The sequence below is a fragment of the Phragmites australis genome, chromosome 5 (genome assembly GCF_958298935.1).
Source record: "Phragmites australis chromosome 5, lpPhrAust1.1, whole genome shotgun sequence".
In the NCBI taxonomy this organism is placed as follows: Eukaryota; Viridiplantae; Streptophyta; class Magnoliopsida; order Poales; family Poaceae; genus Phragmites; species Phragmites australis.
The window spans coordinates 3,251,129-3,269,602 of NC_084925.1; the positions used below are offsets into that span (position 1 = coordinate 3,251,129).

General features: G+C 45.1%; 2 protein-coding genes across 3 annotated transcripts; one reads left to right on the forward strand and one right to left on the reverse strand.

Annotated features, from left to right (window-relative positions):
- Positions 1 to 406: 406 nt before the first annotated feature.
- On the reverse strand, positions 407 to 2,834 carry LOC133918428 (4-hydroxyphenylpyruvate dioxygenase-like). The gene is made up of 2 exons (XM_062362307.1): positions 1,417 to 2,834; positions 407 to 892 (listed from the first exon to the last, which is right to left on the reverse strand). The coding sequence occupies exons 1-2, from the start codon at positions 2,544 to 2,546 to the stop codon at positions 706 to 708; spliced, it is 1,317 nt and encodes a 438-aa protein (XP_062218291.1). The 5' UTR covers positions 2,547 to 2,834; the 3' UTR covers positions 407 to 705.
- Positions 2,835 to 9,388: 6,554 nt separating this feature from the next.
- On the forward strand, positions 9,389 to 12,844 carry LOC133917371 (protein JASON-like). 2 transcript variants are annotated; one of them, XM_062361274.1, is made up of 8 exons: positions 9,389 to 9,857; positions 9,971 to 10,025; positions 10,126 to 10,199; positions 10,988 to 11,080; positions 11,178 to 11,221; positions 11,320 to 12,130; positions 12,213 to 12,295; positions 12,453 to 12,844. In XM_062361274.1, exons 1-8 carry the CDS (start codon positions 9,798 to 9,800, stop codon positions 12,499 to 12,501), a joined length of 1,269 nt encoding a protein of 422 aa, XP_062217258.1. In that variant the 5' UTR covers positions 9,389 to 9,797; the 3' UTR covers positions 12,502 to 12,844. The 2 variants fall into 2 exon arrangements, with proteins under 2 accessions (XP_062217258.1, XP_062217259.1); XM_062361275.1 differs by having other exon boundaries at positions 12,456 to 12,844.
- The last annotated feature ends 5,630 nt before the right edge of the window (positions 12,845 to 18,474 follow it).

Consider the following 18,474-nt stretch of genomic DNA (forward strand, 5'->3'; position numbering starts at 1 on the left):
CCGCCCTCCACCACCATCTCTGGCAGTAGCAGCGCCGGGCAGCAGATATGCCGCCACCAACCCCGCCCGCTGCGCCGCTGCCGTCATCCACCACCGGTCTGGCTGCCGCCCAGCCTCCCTCAAACCCCAGGGGTCACCGATGGATCTCACCGTTGCACACCGTCGACTGAAGAACCCCTAGGCGCCATATAATAATCTTAACACGGTGCTCATCTGATGGCCTTATTCTCCGTAGTATAGTGGAGATTTGCTAGGTCCATTTTGTGTCATTCAAGGTCACAGAGAAGAAGATGAACACGTGATACACCCAACAAGATGCCTAGATGGCCTTATTCTTTTTTCCTTCTTTCAGGTTGCTGAATGCAATTTGCTGTAATTCTGTCCGCAATATTGCCTCGGAGGAAGTGGAGGAAGTAAAGTTTCACTGCCTTTTGTTGAACAAAAATAGCATCAGGTGATTACAAGCGTCCCAGGGACATATTCCTCATTTCTATTATGCTGATTCTTATTTTATTTTCAAGCAAACTTGTACACCACCGATGCCAACAATGCATCATTAGTATTCTGGTGTCTGCCCTCTTTACCATGTATTACACTGATCATATCATATTCAACGATTATAACATCAGCATTTCAAAGCATATCCGTTTCGTTTGCCCCATAATACAAAGTACTACATCTATTGCTCTTGCTCCAGCACCTATCCTAGGATTGCTGGACTACAGCAGCTTGCTTGGCTTCAAGGGATTTCTCATACTCCTCGATTGACTTGAACAGCTCGGAGAAGTTGCCCTTGCCGAACCCACCACAGCCGCCCTTCTGGTAGTCTTGCCCCTTCTCATCCTTCTCCATGCACCCGATCCTTTGGATTATCTCCAAGAACAGCGTTGGCCTGAATGAAATAGCTGATCCAATTAGAGTTGGGATAGCATAGAGGTAGAGGAAATAACAATGGCATAAGAAATCACAAGAACACTGTCTCGTACTAGAGCACTGACACTGGACTCCGGAACCTAAAATTTTCATTCATGATAAAGACGAAGTGCCCATGGAGTTGATAAAAGACTTTTTTCTCTCTTTTTAAAACACTGATTTGGATATAGACGTCAACATTTAAGTGCAAATTACCATCCATGATAATCTATAGTACATGTAATCAGTTGAGAGCTAGAGTGAAATGCTTGCAAGAAGCAACACACATTGGCTTTTCACTCTGCACATCCCTATTTATACCCTTTTAGTTGTAACAATCTTAAAAAAGAAGTATCATGTATGCAGGCATAAAAGGAGTTCCAAGAGAAACCTAATATTCCAAACCTTTCTGTACACTATGCATGCAATTAGCTAATTACCTGACTAGAAATCTGCCTGCATGCATGATCCAATGTGAAAGCTGCAAAAAGATCACATTTTTACCTGTCTCCCACTGGCTTGGTGAAGATTTGGAGCAACAACCCCTGGTCATCCCTGTCCACCAGCACCCCCAGTTCTTGGCACTCCTTAATCTGCGCCTCCGAGAGCACGTCCCCGGCGCGGCGCTTCACGCCGTCGTAGTAGTTCGACGGTGGAGGCGCCAAGAACTCGAACCCGCCCATAGCGGAGCGCGCCCGCATCTCCCTCAGCGTCCTGAGCACGTCGTCGCTGGCCAGCGCGATGTGCTGCACTCCCGGGCCGCCGTGGTGGTCCAGGTACGTCTGTATCTGGCTACGGCGCTTGGTGCCGTGCACCGGCTCGTTGAGCGGGAGCAGCACTGTCTCCGAGTTGTTGGCGAGCACCACCGAGTTGAGCCCGCTCTCCGCCGTGCCTACGTCCTCGGCCGTGAACTCGGCGAACTCGTGGAACCCCGTGAACCCGGCGACGTAGGCGGCCACCGGAGCCAGCTCCGGTACGTTGCCGACGATGTGGTCGAACCGCCGCAGCCCGTAGTCCAGCGCCCCCGGGCTGCTCACGTCCTCGAAGCCCGGCAAGAAGGGCGCGTCCGTGGCGTCCCGGTAGCTCACGTAGCGGAGCACGACATCGCCGTAGAGCTCGACCTCGGCGAGGCGGAAGCCGAGGCCGAGCTCGACGGGCTCGAACGCCGGGCGCGCGCCGGCAGCGACGCTGGCGCGGAAGGCGTCCTCGGCGTCGGCGACGCGGAGCGCGACGGCGCGCACCGCGAGTCCATGCTCCGCGGCGAAGCGCCGCGCGGCGTCGGCGGAGAAGGAGGGAAGGGAAGCGGTGGCGGCGTCGGCGCCGTGCGCGTAGGGCGCCGTGAAGAGGAACGCGAGCGAGCCCGAGCGGAGCAGGAGGGACGCGTGCGCGGAGTTCCCCGTGGAGAAGTCGGACCGCGCGCCGAGCGGCGCGCCGAGCGCGAAGGAGAAGCGGCCCGCGGCGGAGGCCGCGTCGGCGCACCAGAGCTCGACGTGGTGGAACGCGAGCGCGCGGAAGCGGTCGGTGTGCGGGTTGGCGCGGACGAAGCGGCGGTGGTTGACGAAGCGGGACGCCGTATGGTCCGCCGCTGCAGGTGCCACGGCGCCGCCGGTGGCGGTGGTGGGCGTGGGGGGCATGGCGTCCGGGCTTCTGCTCTCGGGTGGGGGAGTGGGGGTGGTGGCGGAAGCTTGCAGTTGCGCTTGGGGTAGATGGGGGACTAGGCGTGACAGGTGAGTTGCGCTTGGGGTAAATAAAGGGAGGAGATGGTGCCACGTGGGCAAAGGATTCTGTGGTTGCGGATGGGATTTGTCTTCTGGCGTTTTTGGGTAGGTGTTCCTGTGAAGGTGATGGATGAGTTGCTGACGGGCCTAGGGCACCAAGGGCCTTGGCTTTGGCTCACGCCTACTCGTCAAATCTGAGCGAGCCAATTTTTTGGTGCAAGAATCGGCCTCCCACGTTTTCGTTCAGCGTGGACGTGAAAATAAACTGGTGTGGGTGCGAGAGCAGGACGAGGAGCCCTGACGTCCGTCATAGCTGACGCGTAGAGCCGAGCCTACGTATAATCGTAACGGCGATATCAGATAATCCGGATCCTCGAGAGCATGGGTGAGCCAGCCGTTGGCTTCAATCCAAATGACTAAGCACCCGCTGGGGTGGATGAAGGGGTCAATGGGTGAACCGAGGCTCGGCCCACCTAAAAAAATTAGAATACTTTGTATCCTCTTGGCCCAGTTTAACTCCAAGCTTAAAGACATGCTCAGCTCACCCATGCTCAGACACCCGAGTCGGTGTGTCCCAATGCCTTGCTCACTCTAGCCGCCTAGACCATGTAGGCTACCGCCCTTTAGTGCTCTAGCCCTGCTGTGTTACCTCGCCGTGACTAGTGACACACTGATCTGTGATGGTGTTGCATGCTCTGTGGCTTGCTGGCTCCACGCCTCCTCCGGCTATCGAGAGTCGACCCGCCCCAGCCCCCAATGGCCAGTTGGCCACTAGCCAGTGCCAAGCTGGCACGCCCCGTCGGCTCTCGCCTTCACAGGACTACACCTGCGCCCCCACGCCAGGACCCCACGGTGGCACTGGCATGGCCCCAGTGTGTGCAGCCTCGCACATCAGGCATGTCTGCCCTCCGCCCTCTCCAGATACTGTAATTTGTCTAATTAAGAAAACCCAGAAAGTTATGGCCCCAGTGTGTGCAGCCCCACACAACAGGTAGCCGTAGTGCCACGGAGCGTTTACCCTCTGTCCCTCCCCAGATATTGTAATCTATCTAATTAAGGAGACTCAGAAAGTTTGAAGTCAGATCCAAGTTCTTTTTCTGTCAGGTTTATTGGCGATTTCATGTTTGTACTGTTTGATTTGTTTCATGCTGAATTGTTAATTTGTTTGATACTGAATTGTTGAATAGTTCATACTCTTTGATACTGATGTAGATTTGTATTGTTCGTCTATTTGAATAGTTCATATTGAATTGTTGATTGTTGAATTGTTTGATATTGGATCGTTGATTTGTTTCATACTGGATTTCTTTAGATAATTTACAATTTATATTCATGTAAAACTAACTGGTACTCTTATTTAAACAATTTAGGCTGCATTTTGCTTAATTTGAACCCTAATTTCATTATACTTGTGATATAATATGTATGATATGTGATATGTTGTGTTAGAACAGGCATACTCTTAATTTTTTCTTAATCTGTCACTGTGCACCTGCAGGGTCAACGTCAAAAAAAAAATTGGAAGGGCGAGGGTTGGCCCCTGTCCAAATAGACCCCCAAGAGGCCCAAGAGCCTACGACAATGGAAATGTGGCAGGAATAGCCAGAGAAGGAAATGCTGCTGTTAAATTCGGGTTTTTGTAGAACTTCCTATTAAAACTTTTTTGGAATTTTATTTTCTCTACTGCATGTTTAATACATGTATTTTTTTTATACTTTTGTTTTCCTTTTACTTCATTTCCTTTATCTTTCGTCTTTTGTTCGTGCTCGTTCCGTCTAAAAATTTATTCGGTTTGATGCATAGACACGTCAACTGACAAGCTATAGGTTTTGTCTAAACGAGCAGATGACGTGAGTATCACCTCACACAAAAATGGTTGAAGATATACAAAATTTGCCGATTTTTACGGTGAAAGTCGAGATTCTCATTCATACAAGCCAATCTCCCTCTCCAAATTTTCTTCTGGTTTGGTTTAGTAGACATCTAGGACAACCCTCAAACGTAAATGACCAAGAAATGGCTGCGACATGCGATAGTTCCAGCCCATGTTACAGCATGGTTGAAGATAAAAAAGATAATTTCCCCGTTGTAAGATTAAAAAAAAGTAGAAGCCTCATCGATTACAATGGCTAAACAGGATAGACATGTCTAGCACTGGTGTCATACTACGAGTCAGATATCTAGGCATCTATAACATATATTAACGCGTTACGAATTGGCAAGCTTTGAGGGTATCGAGTTCTTGTAGCTATTGTTCGTAGTCGTTAGCAAGTGGGCCACATTCCACTGCACGTTTCGCCCTTCCAGACTCCACTTGTGACGTTTGATACGCCCTTCACCGTGTACCAGCCCGCGCTGCCCCCCTATAGCACTACTCCCCAACTTCAATCTCTCTGTTCATACCCTCGCCGATTCACCTGCGTTGTTGCTACCGCCCGGCCACTGCAAGCTTCAATCCTTGCCTTCACGCCACCGCTACCCCCCCCCCTCGATGTCTTCTCCTCCGCCAAGCCATAACTCGCCCACCTCCACTCCAACACCACATCCGCTTCCATCACGTCGCCACCGCTGACCTGCCCTCCCTCAATCTCCATGCACCTGCCGGAGATCTACCGGCCCGCTCGTAAATAAGGACCTACAGACCACTAGGGGCATCGATGCACCGTAGCTCAAGGTGACGACGTTCACCTCCTAGTTCTCCCCCGCTTGCCCCGCTAAACGGGCCTTCCCCATCGCTGGAGCCACCGCTCCATCCCCGGGCCCTCCCCCTCTCCTCCCTCCTCCTCCTCCAGTGGATCAATGCCACCACCACCCCATTCGATACCACCATCCCCGACGCCTTCGCCTCCGCCAAGCCGCACCTCATCCACCTCCACTCTGACACCACCTTTGACCCCACCTCTGCGCCCGCTTCCGTCGCGTCGCCACCGCCGAACTACCCCGCCTCGATCTCCATGTACCTACCGGGGATCTACCGGCCCGTGCACAAATAAGGTGATTTTTCTTTTTCTCCCTTCTGATAGTCCTCTTTACGAGCACAGGAACAAACAAATCAGTGATGATTAATTAGTTGTTCTTACGATATATATGATTTGACCCCTCATTTGTTGATTTCACTGCGATTACATTGTGCTGACTACATATCAGAAGATATTTTAAGGAAAAGCATATATGTGTGTATATGAAGAACAGGGTTGGTTGTGGTTATGAAAAGCAAATGAATTAGTGAGGATTGAAATAGTTGTGCTGCAATCTGAGTAGAGAAGCTTGATTAATGGCTGTGTCAAACATGCTGAATTATGTCTGTATTGTGTAGCTTGATAGTTCAAGTGATTTATTCGAGAAAAGAATTCTACTACTTTGGAGTCATCTCATACAAACGCTTACCTTGCTCACTGCTCTCAGGAGGATTTCATCGCTAGCAACAGCGACAACGACCGGCACAGTGTAGTGCATCCTAGCTTTGGTATGCTGCTTTCTTTCCCTAAAATTGTAGGAAAATCTGACTTAACTTGGGGAGAACCATTAAGCGTCAAGCTTGCATTTGGACCACTGTCACTCTGTGATATTTGTCGTGGTAGTGACAGAGCACTGAAGATACCTATGTTAGCTTATGGGATGATACAAAAATTTAGGTGCATCAAATCAATTGCGGTCTAAAAAATTATAAATGTTAAATATATAGTGGCTTTTATCTTCGCTTTAATTATATATTTACAAAAAATGGAGTTGGTTAGATGCATATGCAGCAATTTTTTGAGCTATTTTGTATGAGATGCTAAAGTTTCAATGCCATATTTTTTGTCTTAAGATTTTTTAATAGATTATAGCTTTATTTAAGGTATACTTAACCTATATAATCTAAAAGGGCTTGCCTTCCCACATGGACAGTTATACGTGACCATTTCAAGAGCGATATCACCAAGTGAAATAAAGATTCTCATTGAAAATGAAGATAGAACAGCTAGAACAATAACAAAGAACATCACGTATAAGAAAATATTAGAGTACATATGAATCAAATATGAGAGCTCTTGAAGATAAATCTCATATACATTCTTAACTTTTCACGTATCTGATGTTTTTCTAGAATTTAGTCCTTAGCCTTAATTATATGTACCACTTGTCATAAATATTTGCTTACTGAATAATGTTATTAATTACATATTGACATTGATGTCCCTATATAATATGCCTAGTCCCTAATTTTTTTTATCATGTCATGCCCTCAAATTGCACTGTAATCTATATCGATTATCTCTGTAATAAACATGTACTACTTCTGAACGTACTTACTCACTTTTACTTCGCTCTATAACAAATATGGAGAATAACTCATCTACTTAATTTTAGACAATATTACCATATAAGTATTGCCTAGACATTATCTCCTTTGGTCTGATTAAACACTAAAGTCTCATGATCATAATGATAGGTATTAATTACTTATATGTATTTTACCGGACATCTCTGTTATTTATACTAACAACTCCACACCGTTACATCACCTTGAATGCTTTTGGACATTCGGACAATGCCATTTTCTCCAGCATCATTTTCCTAAGCTATACCTTTGTCTGTGCAAAGCAAGTTTCGTAAATTTATGAATTAATATGTTTGAACACATTTTGTATAGGACAAGGATTTGATTAAGTGCATAATTGTAGATTTGTTGTCATAATGTCCTTTTGTGAAATGAAAATTTTTCTCTAATCCTCTCTTTTTGTTTTCAAATTCCTTCATGATTCCATTCAAATTAGTAAGAGTTAGTAAAATAATATCTTTACCTCACATCAGGAGAAGTCTTGCGAATGCCATATACTTCATGATTTTGGTACAAATCCATCAAGCAAATGTGCTCCAGCAGACTCAAGATATAAATCCAGCTTTATTTAGAGCATAATAAATCCATCTTTTACTATCGATGCTGTTTTGCAATGACCTGTAATTTTTTTGAAAGGAAAAATAAATATGATACTGATGTTTAAATTAGCGCAACATAGAAAATTTTGCTTTGCAAAATATGCACCCCTCCAGTTTTGAAAGCTCAATGATCAAACAACCTAATTAAACTCAGATGCAGTTCAGTTACTTTGTCTGAACATTAATTATAGTAGTATGATGTTTCTAACTATTTTTTTTAGTGCCTCTCATTTCTGTGTTCTACATTATACTCTGTCAAATTTATCTATACATTACTATATGCACATTGAAGATAATTATTGACACCGATTTCATCTAAATAGAAGATTATATTGCATGACCAAACACTAAAGTAGTACTATTTCATAAATATTGTATTCCAATATGTATTTCTACCTTAGCTTCAACAATTATTTTTTCATACAGACTATAAATTAGTGCAGCGTAGCGCGCCGATCCGTCTTCTTCTCTTTTCACAGATTGACGCTTCCAGATTGCTAGCTCTTCGCGCACGGTTCCTCAGTTAAAACCAGTTGGATAAGTAAAGGATGGTCAAGCGGATATGCATCCGAGCTGGATGTGATGTGCGGCACAGTTCGAGTTCCTTGTCCGAGTGTCTCTGTTCAACCACCTAAGAGTCTCATGTGCCATCTTGTTAACCATTGACGGACCCAAAGATTACCTGAAAGGAGCTCTCTTCTTCTTTCTCCGTTTTCTTTTTCTTCCTCATCTTCATCCTCCTACTTCATCTATTTTTTTACATGTACCATTTGTACATGTAAGTTGAATCAGAAGTGAATGTCCATGTTAAATTACTCTAAAGTAAGGTGGTCATGTAAATAAACGATAAATGATTCTATGTGTGATGGTTGCCTAGACTAAAGGATTAATAATTAAGGGTTGAAACACCCTCTGCTCTCCCTTAACTACAATTAAAGGATAATTTTGCGTGTGCTAATATAAGTGTTTAATAGCCTAACATGAACATTGAAAAAATATTTGTTGCGTGCACGCACTTGCTGCCACCTAATGCGTATGTGGCAGGACACGCATGCATGCATCCTGTGCCCCAGCGGTTGTTAGATACTAACTCTGTTTTCGTTTACTTGTCACCAGCTGTTTACTGTAGCAATTTTGACTTATGTTTTTTTCTACAAAAGTTTACGAATACTTAAAAGTATCTAGTACTAATAAAATACATTTCACGATGAATCTAATGATATGAAAGTTTTAATTATTTACAAAAAAAATTTAAGAAAAAAATGTAAAGTCACCATTGCTACAGTAAAAAAATGATGACAAGTAAATAAAAACGGAGGTAGTACACACTATAATATTTAACGCAAGGAAAAGAAGGTTAAGAGAGTAGCACACATATATTCTCTGATCATCAAAAGAACAATAAAACAGTAAGGAAGAAAGGGGAGAAAACGAAAGAAATGGTGCAAGGAGTCAACATGCCATGTTGTGCTCAGCTCCGCAAAGCAAGCGATGATGTACTAGGGATTGTTTGGTTATCGCCCCTAAGAAGCCTATATCAAAACTAGAGTCATGTCAATATTTAGTCATGTTGAGTAATATTTAATTTAAGACAAAGTCAAAATTTTGGTTGGATAAAAATTGAAGCGACTATTTTGAGTGCCAAATTTTTACCTTGCTTTACTATTGAAAAAATTTGACCGACCAAACTTTTCGAGGCACGACCAAATTTTAATATTAATCCAAACAGAAACCAAATTTCTGAAACGTGACAAAATTTTGACTTGTTTTTTTGACGCGAACCAAACAGCCCCTAATCAAGTGCTCTGTTCCATCTCGCTGCCACGTGGCCACTGTTGTATGGGCCCGCCCTGCAGCTGAAAACCCATGGTGATGCTATCGGGCCGGCTGCACTAGAGTTATTCGGCCCGCTGGAATCCTAAGCCTAAAAAGCCCATCTAGGCATCTCATCTACCTCAAACCGGCCACAAAGCCCAGCCCAGCCCATCCAACAAAAGCCCAACCCAGCCCGGGACGCGATCAGATTCCCCCTTCCCCTCCACCTTCCCTCTTCGCCCTCCGCCTCGATTCAAATCCCGCTGCCTCCGCCTCCGCCTCACCACAGTACTCACCTCCTCTTTCCATTCCCGTTGCTCCCCGCCCGGAGCCCCAAACCCTAGCTATCCGGCCCGAACCCTCGTTTGCGGCGTTGGCTGGGGCCGCACGTGCGCGGTGGGCTTCCTCCTCCTCGGCGCCGAAGTCGCCATGGGCTGCTTCCTCTCCTGCTTCCCCCGCGGCGGGCCCGATCAGTCAGGCGATCTCCGCGTAAGCGAGCCCCCCTATGCCCTCCGAACTCCATGCGCCTCTCGATTTGTTCGGTTATCCACGTAGTGGTGTTGGTGAATCTGTTTCTCTGATTGCGCGTTTGCTTGGTTCAGGATCCGCTCGTGCGAGAGAGCCGCCTCGGGGACGCCTTCCTGGATGACGAGAAGAGTATGCTCCATATTGTTGCCGTGCCAAATTTCGTCTTTTCTGTCGGTTTTGAGGCTTGTTACGAATTACTTGATTTTTGTGTTGCGGTGTTGTTTTTTAGAATTTGAAGCGAGTGGAAGGCAGGAGGAGGACGCGGCTAACAGTGGAGGCGTCGACGAGGAGCTCCGGCGAGAGGTACCTACCACTGTACCAGGGTTTTTTCTGTGTTTGTTACTGTATGAGACCGTATTAGACCTTGTTTGATACGAGGAGTGGCAAAAATGAATTGGACAATGCATTACAGTCCATTTCTTTGTCCCCGTCGTCCTGGATGGCTTTAGTTAGGTGCTCAATTTGGGTTTAGGATTTTATAGCATACTATAAACAGTGTGCAGCTCTGTAATTTTTTGGTGGAGATGTACATAGCAACTGATCAAAATACCATCGTTCAGTTTAAAGCCAACATCTTAAGTTTGAATATAGGCCATGCTACACTGGAGATGATTGCATCATCGATGCAAAGAACATTGGAAAGCTTACAAATGCTAATTTTCCCATGCGTGCCTACACTTACGTGCACAATCAATTAAATTGCAACTACTGCAATTCTTTTTCAACTTTCAGGCATTGTGGAAGTATAAATTAGGTGTTCAATGCATAGCCCTTTCGTTGTGCTCTTGTTAATATAGATATTTTTTCCAAGAATACTTCATATAGCTATATGAGATGGGTGGCTGAGATCAGATCAGATTATAATCTTAAGATGTAGGCTGGGTCTTAGTGGCTGTGACTTGTGAGCTTGCTGCTTAGGATTTTCTAGGCAAAAAACCTTGAAATGTTTATCAATGATCATTTTATATTTGTGTTTCTAGGCAGATATGCATAACGATTATTACCTTTCAGCTTCTGCAATTCCATCTGTTTTTTGAAGCCTCATGAAATCATATTCAGATACATTACTTTCGTGGTGTTCCGATAACCAGGCAAATTATCTCAAATCCTGTGGCACGATATCACAGACCCCACCGGAAATTCTAGAAGTTTCAAGCCCAATCAGTTCAGAAGATACTAATGAGGTAAGAACTGTGTATATCTGCAATCTTGTCCTAAAATTCTCCATCTCATATCTTTCTTTTTTAAACACGGTGCAATGACGTATCCACCAATGTGCAGCTGATGAAAGAGACATCGCTACTCGAAGGGAACTTTTCTGAAGTGTAAAGAACAACCTTCATTCTTTTCATGAGCGAAACCTTGTGAACCAGTATCTTCGCCATGGTTGCAAAATCACTGATCTGTTTTTCTTTCAATGCAGGTTCAATTCTGATGAGCATGATATTTTGAAGCATGTACAGAACATTGATGCAGCTACTCTCATGGGGGAATCAGAACCTCGATCATCCTTTCAGGACAAGCCTTCGTGTCAGAATGTCCAAAACCAGAGGAGTGATTCTAGTGATTCACCTTATCCAACTCCTTTGGTTCTCAGAGGTGACTTCCAGACTCCTGGAACAGTATATACTGCATGTAAGGGGACTTCAAAGTCTGGAAAGCGTGCAAGGGCTAGCAGACAGTTCATCTATCCTGTTCTGAGACCCATCGAGAACAAACTGCAGTGGATGGAACTAAGAGTGGACTCGCCTGAGCTATCATCAAATCCTCCAAAAAGAAGGTACTTGAACGCAGATTCTAGCGAGAAGTGTCAGCAAACTTTTGCAAGTTCAACGGCTACACAGACAGAATCATCAAAATATGTATCCTTCCCATTTCATGACAACTGCGCAGCGCAAGATGAATTTATATCTCCAGAGGAAGCCAAGGGTCAGAACGGTAACCAACAGCCGTTAGAAGGTGGAGAACTGCTGAAACAAGATTCAGAATGTGGAAAGCATGGTGTTTCAAGCCTGTCATATTGGCTGAGGCCTTCATCTGCAGATGGTGAGAGCCACAGTGACACTAACGGCAACGTTGGGAAGGAACCAGAACCATGCTATGAGAAGAGCGTTTTTGAGGTTCCTATCTTTCCAGCTTTTGGTTTGAACTGGGACAATGACAATCCTACTCCTGTGTTGCCCAAGGCGTGGGACGGTAATGGGATTCCAAACACCACAACCAAGTACAAAGAGGTATACCTTCATCTAATTCTCTCCTTATCTCGCAATTAGTTATGAACACGAACTTTTTACGATAGTCCTTCTCTGTTCTCAGGACCAGAAAGTCAGCTGGCATGCCACGCCGTTTGAAGAAAGGCTGTTGAAGGTTTTGTCGGATGAGAAACCACTCCATGAAAGGTCTGTTGCAGTCCTGCGTATATTTGTACCACTTGCTGTCTATGGATATCGAATACGTTGATTAAGTTTCTATAATCTTGTTGTTTGTATCAAAATTAAGATTGCAAGCTATAAGTACCTAGATTTTCCAATACTCACATGTGATGATCTCTTTTAGCAGGAACATCAGTGGAAAGCTGATCCACCTGGAGGAAAACGCTGAGTAGAGAGCCTTGCAAGTTGCACACTGCGTCCTCCCACATGATCAACAGTCTGAAAGGGTACAAGCGTTGGCCAATCCAGCATGAACTTCCCAGGCCGTGCATGATGTCACCTGCATGGCATCTGTAAATATAGCGTCTGAAATACATTATTTCCAACTTCAGTCCGCAATGTTGCGTAAATCCAGGAACCAGTCCTTAGCTGTCAACTGGCTATTGGATGCTCCTCGCTGAACAAGTTTTGCTTTATAGAGAGAAAAAAGCCTGGTACATGCGACCGTGAAGATCAACTGTCGATTGATGTTTGGTGTCAAACAATAAAAGAAAGAGCTTTGCTTAGCCTTTTTCCTTCGGCTTGCCCTTTCTCTGCTTATCCTGTATTCTCTTGTAGTCTTGTGTTGTTTAGCTTCATCTTTAGGCATTTCAGCAAATATGGGAGACATGTACTTACACATACCTTGAAATCCACGCTTGGTTGCCTCAGGTCAAGACCATTGCCGTGTCTCTTGGATGAGATCAGAGCTGCAACTGGCAGGCAAACAGTGCGAGTACTCTGGCAGTCTGAAGTGAAGCACACCCCACACCAAACGCAACTGTATTCAGTGGTGAAGAGTCAAAAAAAAAAAAAAACGCAGCTGACCGCTGCACTGCATACACATCCGACAGATCCTCTATTGCCCTCTCATCGGCATCGAGCTCGATGGCCTAATCATTCATGCGTCTTGGTCCATTAGCAGACGTGCTGCAGCCTGCAGGTAATGTTGCTCACAGGATCACAGTGCCCGGTGCTGTGGTCTCAGGAAATGTCACGTCCGGCAGAAAGGCATCCGGCAGAGAGGCATCGTCTGATGATTTCTTTGCAACACCCCGGGCCCGGCCCTGAGTGAATTTGCAGTAATACCGTGCGGCAAAGTTATTGACCTGTATATATCAAACGGTTTATTTAAAAACCTAAGCTGATAAAAAAATCTAGATAATTCACTTATACTTTAAACACTCTCCTCATGTGGAGGTTTAATTGGGTCTCAAACGTAAAAATAAGAGCTGACAGTAATTTTTTGCTTAATTATACTTATAGAGACTCAAACTTAAGTTGTCTAATTTTAATATCATATTGAGCTGTATACACCAACCAATTCATCGAAAACCTAAATTGATAGGGAAAATATGAATAATTCATTTATCCTTGGAACAAAAGTCAAGCACATGCTTGGCAGGTCCATCGGTGGGTAGCTGGGGGTGTAAAAGCACTGTACGTTGCACGCCCCCACTGACACTAAGGGAGGAGGAAAGAGAAGATCCTGCTTCCATCTACACGATGCAGCCGGCCAAAACGATTGGCGATGCAGCCGGTAGAAAGTTTTTTTTTTTTTTGAAAAAAAGAAGAAAAAATCACAAGAAGGTTTTACCATTTGAGACAGGAGAATCCAAACGGGAAATATAATGTACCGATCCTTCCACCGCTTAAGCTGTGGGTGGAATGGAAACCTAAACCGTGGGCTCCCAAATCCAAATCATGGAACTGGGAAGACGAACGAGCAGGTAGCGAAACAGGCTCTGACACCTTCAGATCTAACCGGATCTTGGAAACGGTGGCAGGACAGAAACAAAAGGGCACACGTTGCATGCATGCAGCGATGTACACACCAGCCACAGCCAGGCTTGCGTGGTGCTGTTGGTCCACGGCGAGATGATCACGCACCAGCACCCTAATAGATCGACAACCTATTTCAGCGCCTGGAAACTTAAAAAGTTTTTAGGTGATTATGTGAATGCATCGGCGTTGGTGAGTTTAGGGGAGAGTTTAAAGTTCAGGATTCACCGGTGATCCAGAATTAGAGGGAGGTTAGGGTGACGGGTAGACCGATAGTGGACTGTAATAAGGTGACGACGTCGTGCACGGTGGGTGAAATTGACGATAAGAATAATTAAAATAGAGCGATTAGCCTGGTGATGAGCGCAGATCTAACCACGGGAGAGCCACCGGAGATAGAGGCGAGTGGGAAAGCATGCAACGCGACGCGATGGGAAAGAGAGAGCGTGATGATTTGGTAGGTGATAGAAGAAATAATCCGGTGGATCAAATGAAGATCGGACGGACCACGTCCATCGACCGAAGAAAATGATAATTTCAGGCGGTTGAAATATATGCTTATGGGTATATAGAATCATGCTGATCGATAAGGTATGTATGATGAATTGAGCTGGTAATAGCCGAATCTTAATCGTCTTATTCGTCGGACGGAAAGGTGATCGAGCTGGAATCGGTGCTAAGACTGCACAGTTCGTCGAGCCGGCCGGCCTATGTGCGTGCAACTGCAGGGTCACGGACTCACGGGGACGGCAGGCAGGCAGGCTGACTGCTTGCCACGGGGGTCGTCTCTCTCCGGCCATACCTGAAGCAATGAAAAGAAAAGGGCACCCAGATTCCCCTGTCGCAGAATCCATGTCGTTTCCTCCGCAACTTGCACGCTGAATCGAATCGACCACCTCCTCTACCCTCATGTGGCCCATGATCTGATCTGATCGGATCATGCGATTACTTTGACCAAATGGTAATTACTAACGATATGCATGCTCTGCACTCGAGTGATATGCATGATTGCTGGTCCATGGTTGCCGAGGAGGGAGAGAAAGAAAGAGGTGGAGTCTCTTTTACCTGCTGCCCTGCATCCGTCACTGGTTGGAAGGTTAAACTTTTCCTTTCATCATATACGGAAAATGCGTTAACTGTTTACCAACTACGAATGTCTATCTTTCCTGTTGCATCCAGTTTGTTCGCTCTTTCCCTTTGGAAACTTCCCGTTTGGATTCAACGGCGGATGCAACGAGACAGAGCGTGCTCCAAAGACGGGGCTGTGAAACCTGCTTTTTCGCTGTAGAAAGGCATGCACAACAGAGTGAGTTCAGCAATTCACCAGTGGCGTCTGGGTGAGAAAAGAATTAAGCTTGGGACCCGAGGTGTCCTCCTCTCGCTGGCTCCGTGCGCCCTGCAGCTGCCTCAATCCTGATCTCAATTCTCAAGCCAAGCAACCGGACAAATCCCTGAACATTGTAACAAACAAATAGCAACATGCGCTTGAGTTCAGCAACACACGCAGCATAGTTGTGACTCATTGTAGTTCACTATTGCACCACTCCGCAGTTACGATAAAAAACAGTATAGTTACGACTTATAAAATAGATCAGTTAGTACAAATATATATGGTCGTAATTGAGCACTTATCTAGTTGTAATTATATTTTTTTTTTCATATGATCGTAACTGGGTCACCTCTGCGCATACTCTTAGTTACGATTCAAAAAATAGTATAGTTGTTATCGTAACTGATTTTTTTGTCATGTGATAATAACTCAACTATCTGTGCTGTTGTAACTGACTATTTTTTTAGTCGTAATTGTGATCGCAACCGGATCACCTTTGCGCACACCCCAATTACGATCCAAAAGGCATTATAGTTGCTATCGTAACTAATTTTTTTTTCTTCATATGATCATAACTCAACTATCTGTGCTATCGTAAATGACTAATTTTTTTGTCATCACCCGTCACTAATAACCTATCATTAGTGACGCGACGAGAGTAACGGGTGCAGGACCCGTCACTAATGACTTTTTTTCACGTAATGGTAATATATATCTCTTAAAAAATCAGTTAGAAATATATATATATATATATATATATATATATATATATATAAAGCAATATATACATCAGTTATAATAGAATTAACTATAAATCAAACTAGAGTATATACACAAGAGAGTACATATTAGTTGTCCTATATATGTATGAATGTGTGCATGCTAGGCAAGCACATTGGTTTGCAAATTGCAGCCTCGTCTAGTCGTCTGCTTGCTGTTTGTCGATCTTCAGCTAACTAGCTTCACGGGACGAGCTCGCGTAACTAATCAATCAATCAATAAATTAATTAACCGGTGATAGACTTTGATTAGGGACTGGTTAACCACCCTCACATGTTTGTACGTATGCATGCATGGCGTTAGAACATGTTGATTAACATGCACTTGTATTTTTTTTTTTTATTTGGCGCGTACATGCATGCATGGATCAATGGATGCGTGCATATATGTATATATGTTTTGGAGATGCAACTCGTACGTACTCCTGCATACTTGTTGGGTTACTACGTGCCGTGCCGTGATGTTCAAGTTGTACTTTGAAACGGCGAGTAGTTTGTTTTCAAAGTTTGAGGCAGCTGTAGCTCGTCGACGAAGACAAATATGCTCGGTTTAATATGATTGTCCTGCTGTTGCCTTCAAGTTGAGGTTCAAAATGCGGTAAAATCCCCGCTTTGCAACATACAAACAAAGAGAGTAACAAAGGCGAAATGAGAATAGCTTAGTTAGTTAGGGTGTTCGTGGTGGAATCTATCTATCTCGATTTGAGTCCTATATTTGGCATATGCGTTGACATACTAAGTGAGGTTATATCTTCAATCTTATTTAGATATGCTAGAACGCATTCACGAAGATGTGTATAGACGCATGAATGGAGCCTAGTGGAGACCAATCTGAGTTCTGAGCCCTCTTGCCCAAAACAAAATTCTCAATACACTGGCAGTAGCGGTGGTGCGAGAGCTCGTGAACTCACTTCTTGATGTGCTGGCTCACCTCGCTCATCGGTCCCCACGCTCGCCGTGCTTTCTGGCCACTAGGTAGCACCGCAAGCCCATTTGGACCTAGTGCTCACATCGCTCGCTGGCCCCCTTATTTTGTTTCTGTTAGGAAACCTAGAAGTTTACAATAGATTTTGGGCTCATCTCGATCTCTAAATATTTGATCTTCTAAGAATAGGTCTAGAGATTGATTCTATCCCTTAGAGGTTTTGACACTATATATATACGAGGCAACACCTCTCTAAATACAGATGAATAACGAATAGACAGATTTTTTCCTATATTGTGTCTCTCTTTTGCAATCATTTTCTTGTGGAATCACTAGACTACGCTCGATAGCAGCAGTTTCTCAATACGTTATTAGCACGAGACTCTACTTGGATTGAAAGGATCGGATCGTCTCGTTCGCAAGGATTGAAAGGTACGAACTGTTCGGTACGTATACTCGTTGCTACTGTTTTCTTTACGTCAAATTGATCTGTATCGCATGACCAGTAGCAAATACGTATGAACCGTAGCGAGTAAATAGAGAATATCGCATGAACATGTCGCAGTGTAGAATCGAATCATGAACAGTACTAGCGTGATGAACAGTAGCACAACGAGATCGATGTGCACAACAACGTGACCATGACTGGTGGGGCACGCAGCCACCACCTCTCTGTCGGCTAGCACCAGCGACCATCGTCTCTACATAGATCCATAAAGAAGAAAGGATTTGGAGGGGGGAGATGCATTGCCGACATAAAAACCGGTGACCTCCCAACTATACTCGCAGCACCACCACCTCATCGTTGTCGGCAAAACAGCAAGTCGGCAACCGCCCCTGCACAAAACTACGGTGGCTCAAAGGCCACCGCCACAGATCAAAAAGAAGAAGAAGAGAAGGGGGAGGGGGGAGGCGCCGCCCAAAGTAGCGCCACCTCCCCTGTGCTGCCTTGATGGCGATGCCGATCTATTTTGCACCACCATGCTTCGACGGCCGAGCCGTCCTGATCCGGCGACTCCCTCGCCTTGCCGCGACCGGCCCTACCACTCCCGCACGAGCGCTGCCACATGTCGTGCCTCGACGCGTCATGCTGCCTGGTGTTGGCCCCGCCATTCCCGCACGAGCGCCGTCACCCGCCGCGCGTCGACGCCCCTCGATTTATGGAGGCGCCACAGGTCGGGCCAGCCCAATAAGTAAAGAAATCCAGTAAAAAGGAAAAGTAAAAGAAAAATCAAAATTTTATGTTTAGACCCCTAATTTTTTCCTTTAATTAAGCGTAAACCCTAAAATTTTGCATGAAGTCCCTGGTAGTTTCAAAAATTATCCAGAAGCCATGTTTTTGCATAGAAAT

Excerpts from the sequence above, each read along its gene's own strand:
- LOC133918428 (XM_062362307.1), bottom strand. The coding sequence starts at position 2,546 with ATGCCCCCCACGCCCACCACCGCCACCGGCGGCGCCGTGGCACCTGCA. Across the intron at positions 893-1,416 it reads ACCAAGCCAGTGGGAGACAG|GCCAACGCTGTTCTTGGAGA; the intron begins GTAAAAATGTGA and ends TATTTCATTCAG.
- LOC133917371 (XM_062361274.1), top strand. The coding sequence starts at position 9,798 with ATGGGCTGCTTCCTCTCCTGCTTCCCCCGCGGCGGGCCCGATCAGTCA. Across the intron at positions 9,858-9,970 it reads ATCAGTCAGGCGATCTCCGC|GATCCGCTCGTGCGAGAGAG; the intron begins GTAAGCGAGCCC and ends TGCTTGGTTCAG. Across the intron at positions 10,200-10,987 it reads ACGAGGAGCTCCGGCGAGAG|GCAAATTATCTCAAATCCTG; the intron begins GTACCTACCACT and ends TCCGATAACCAG.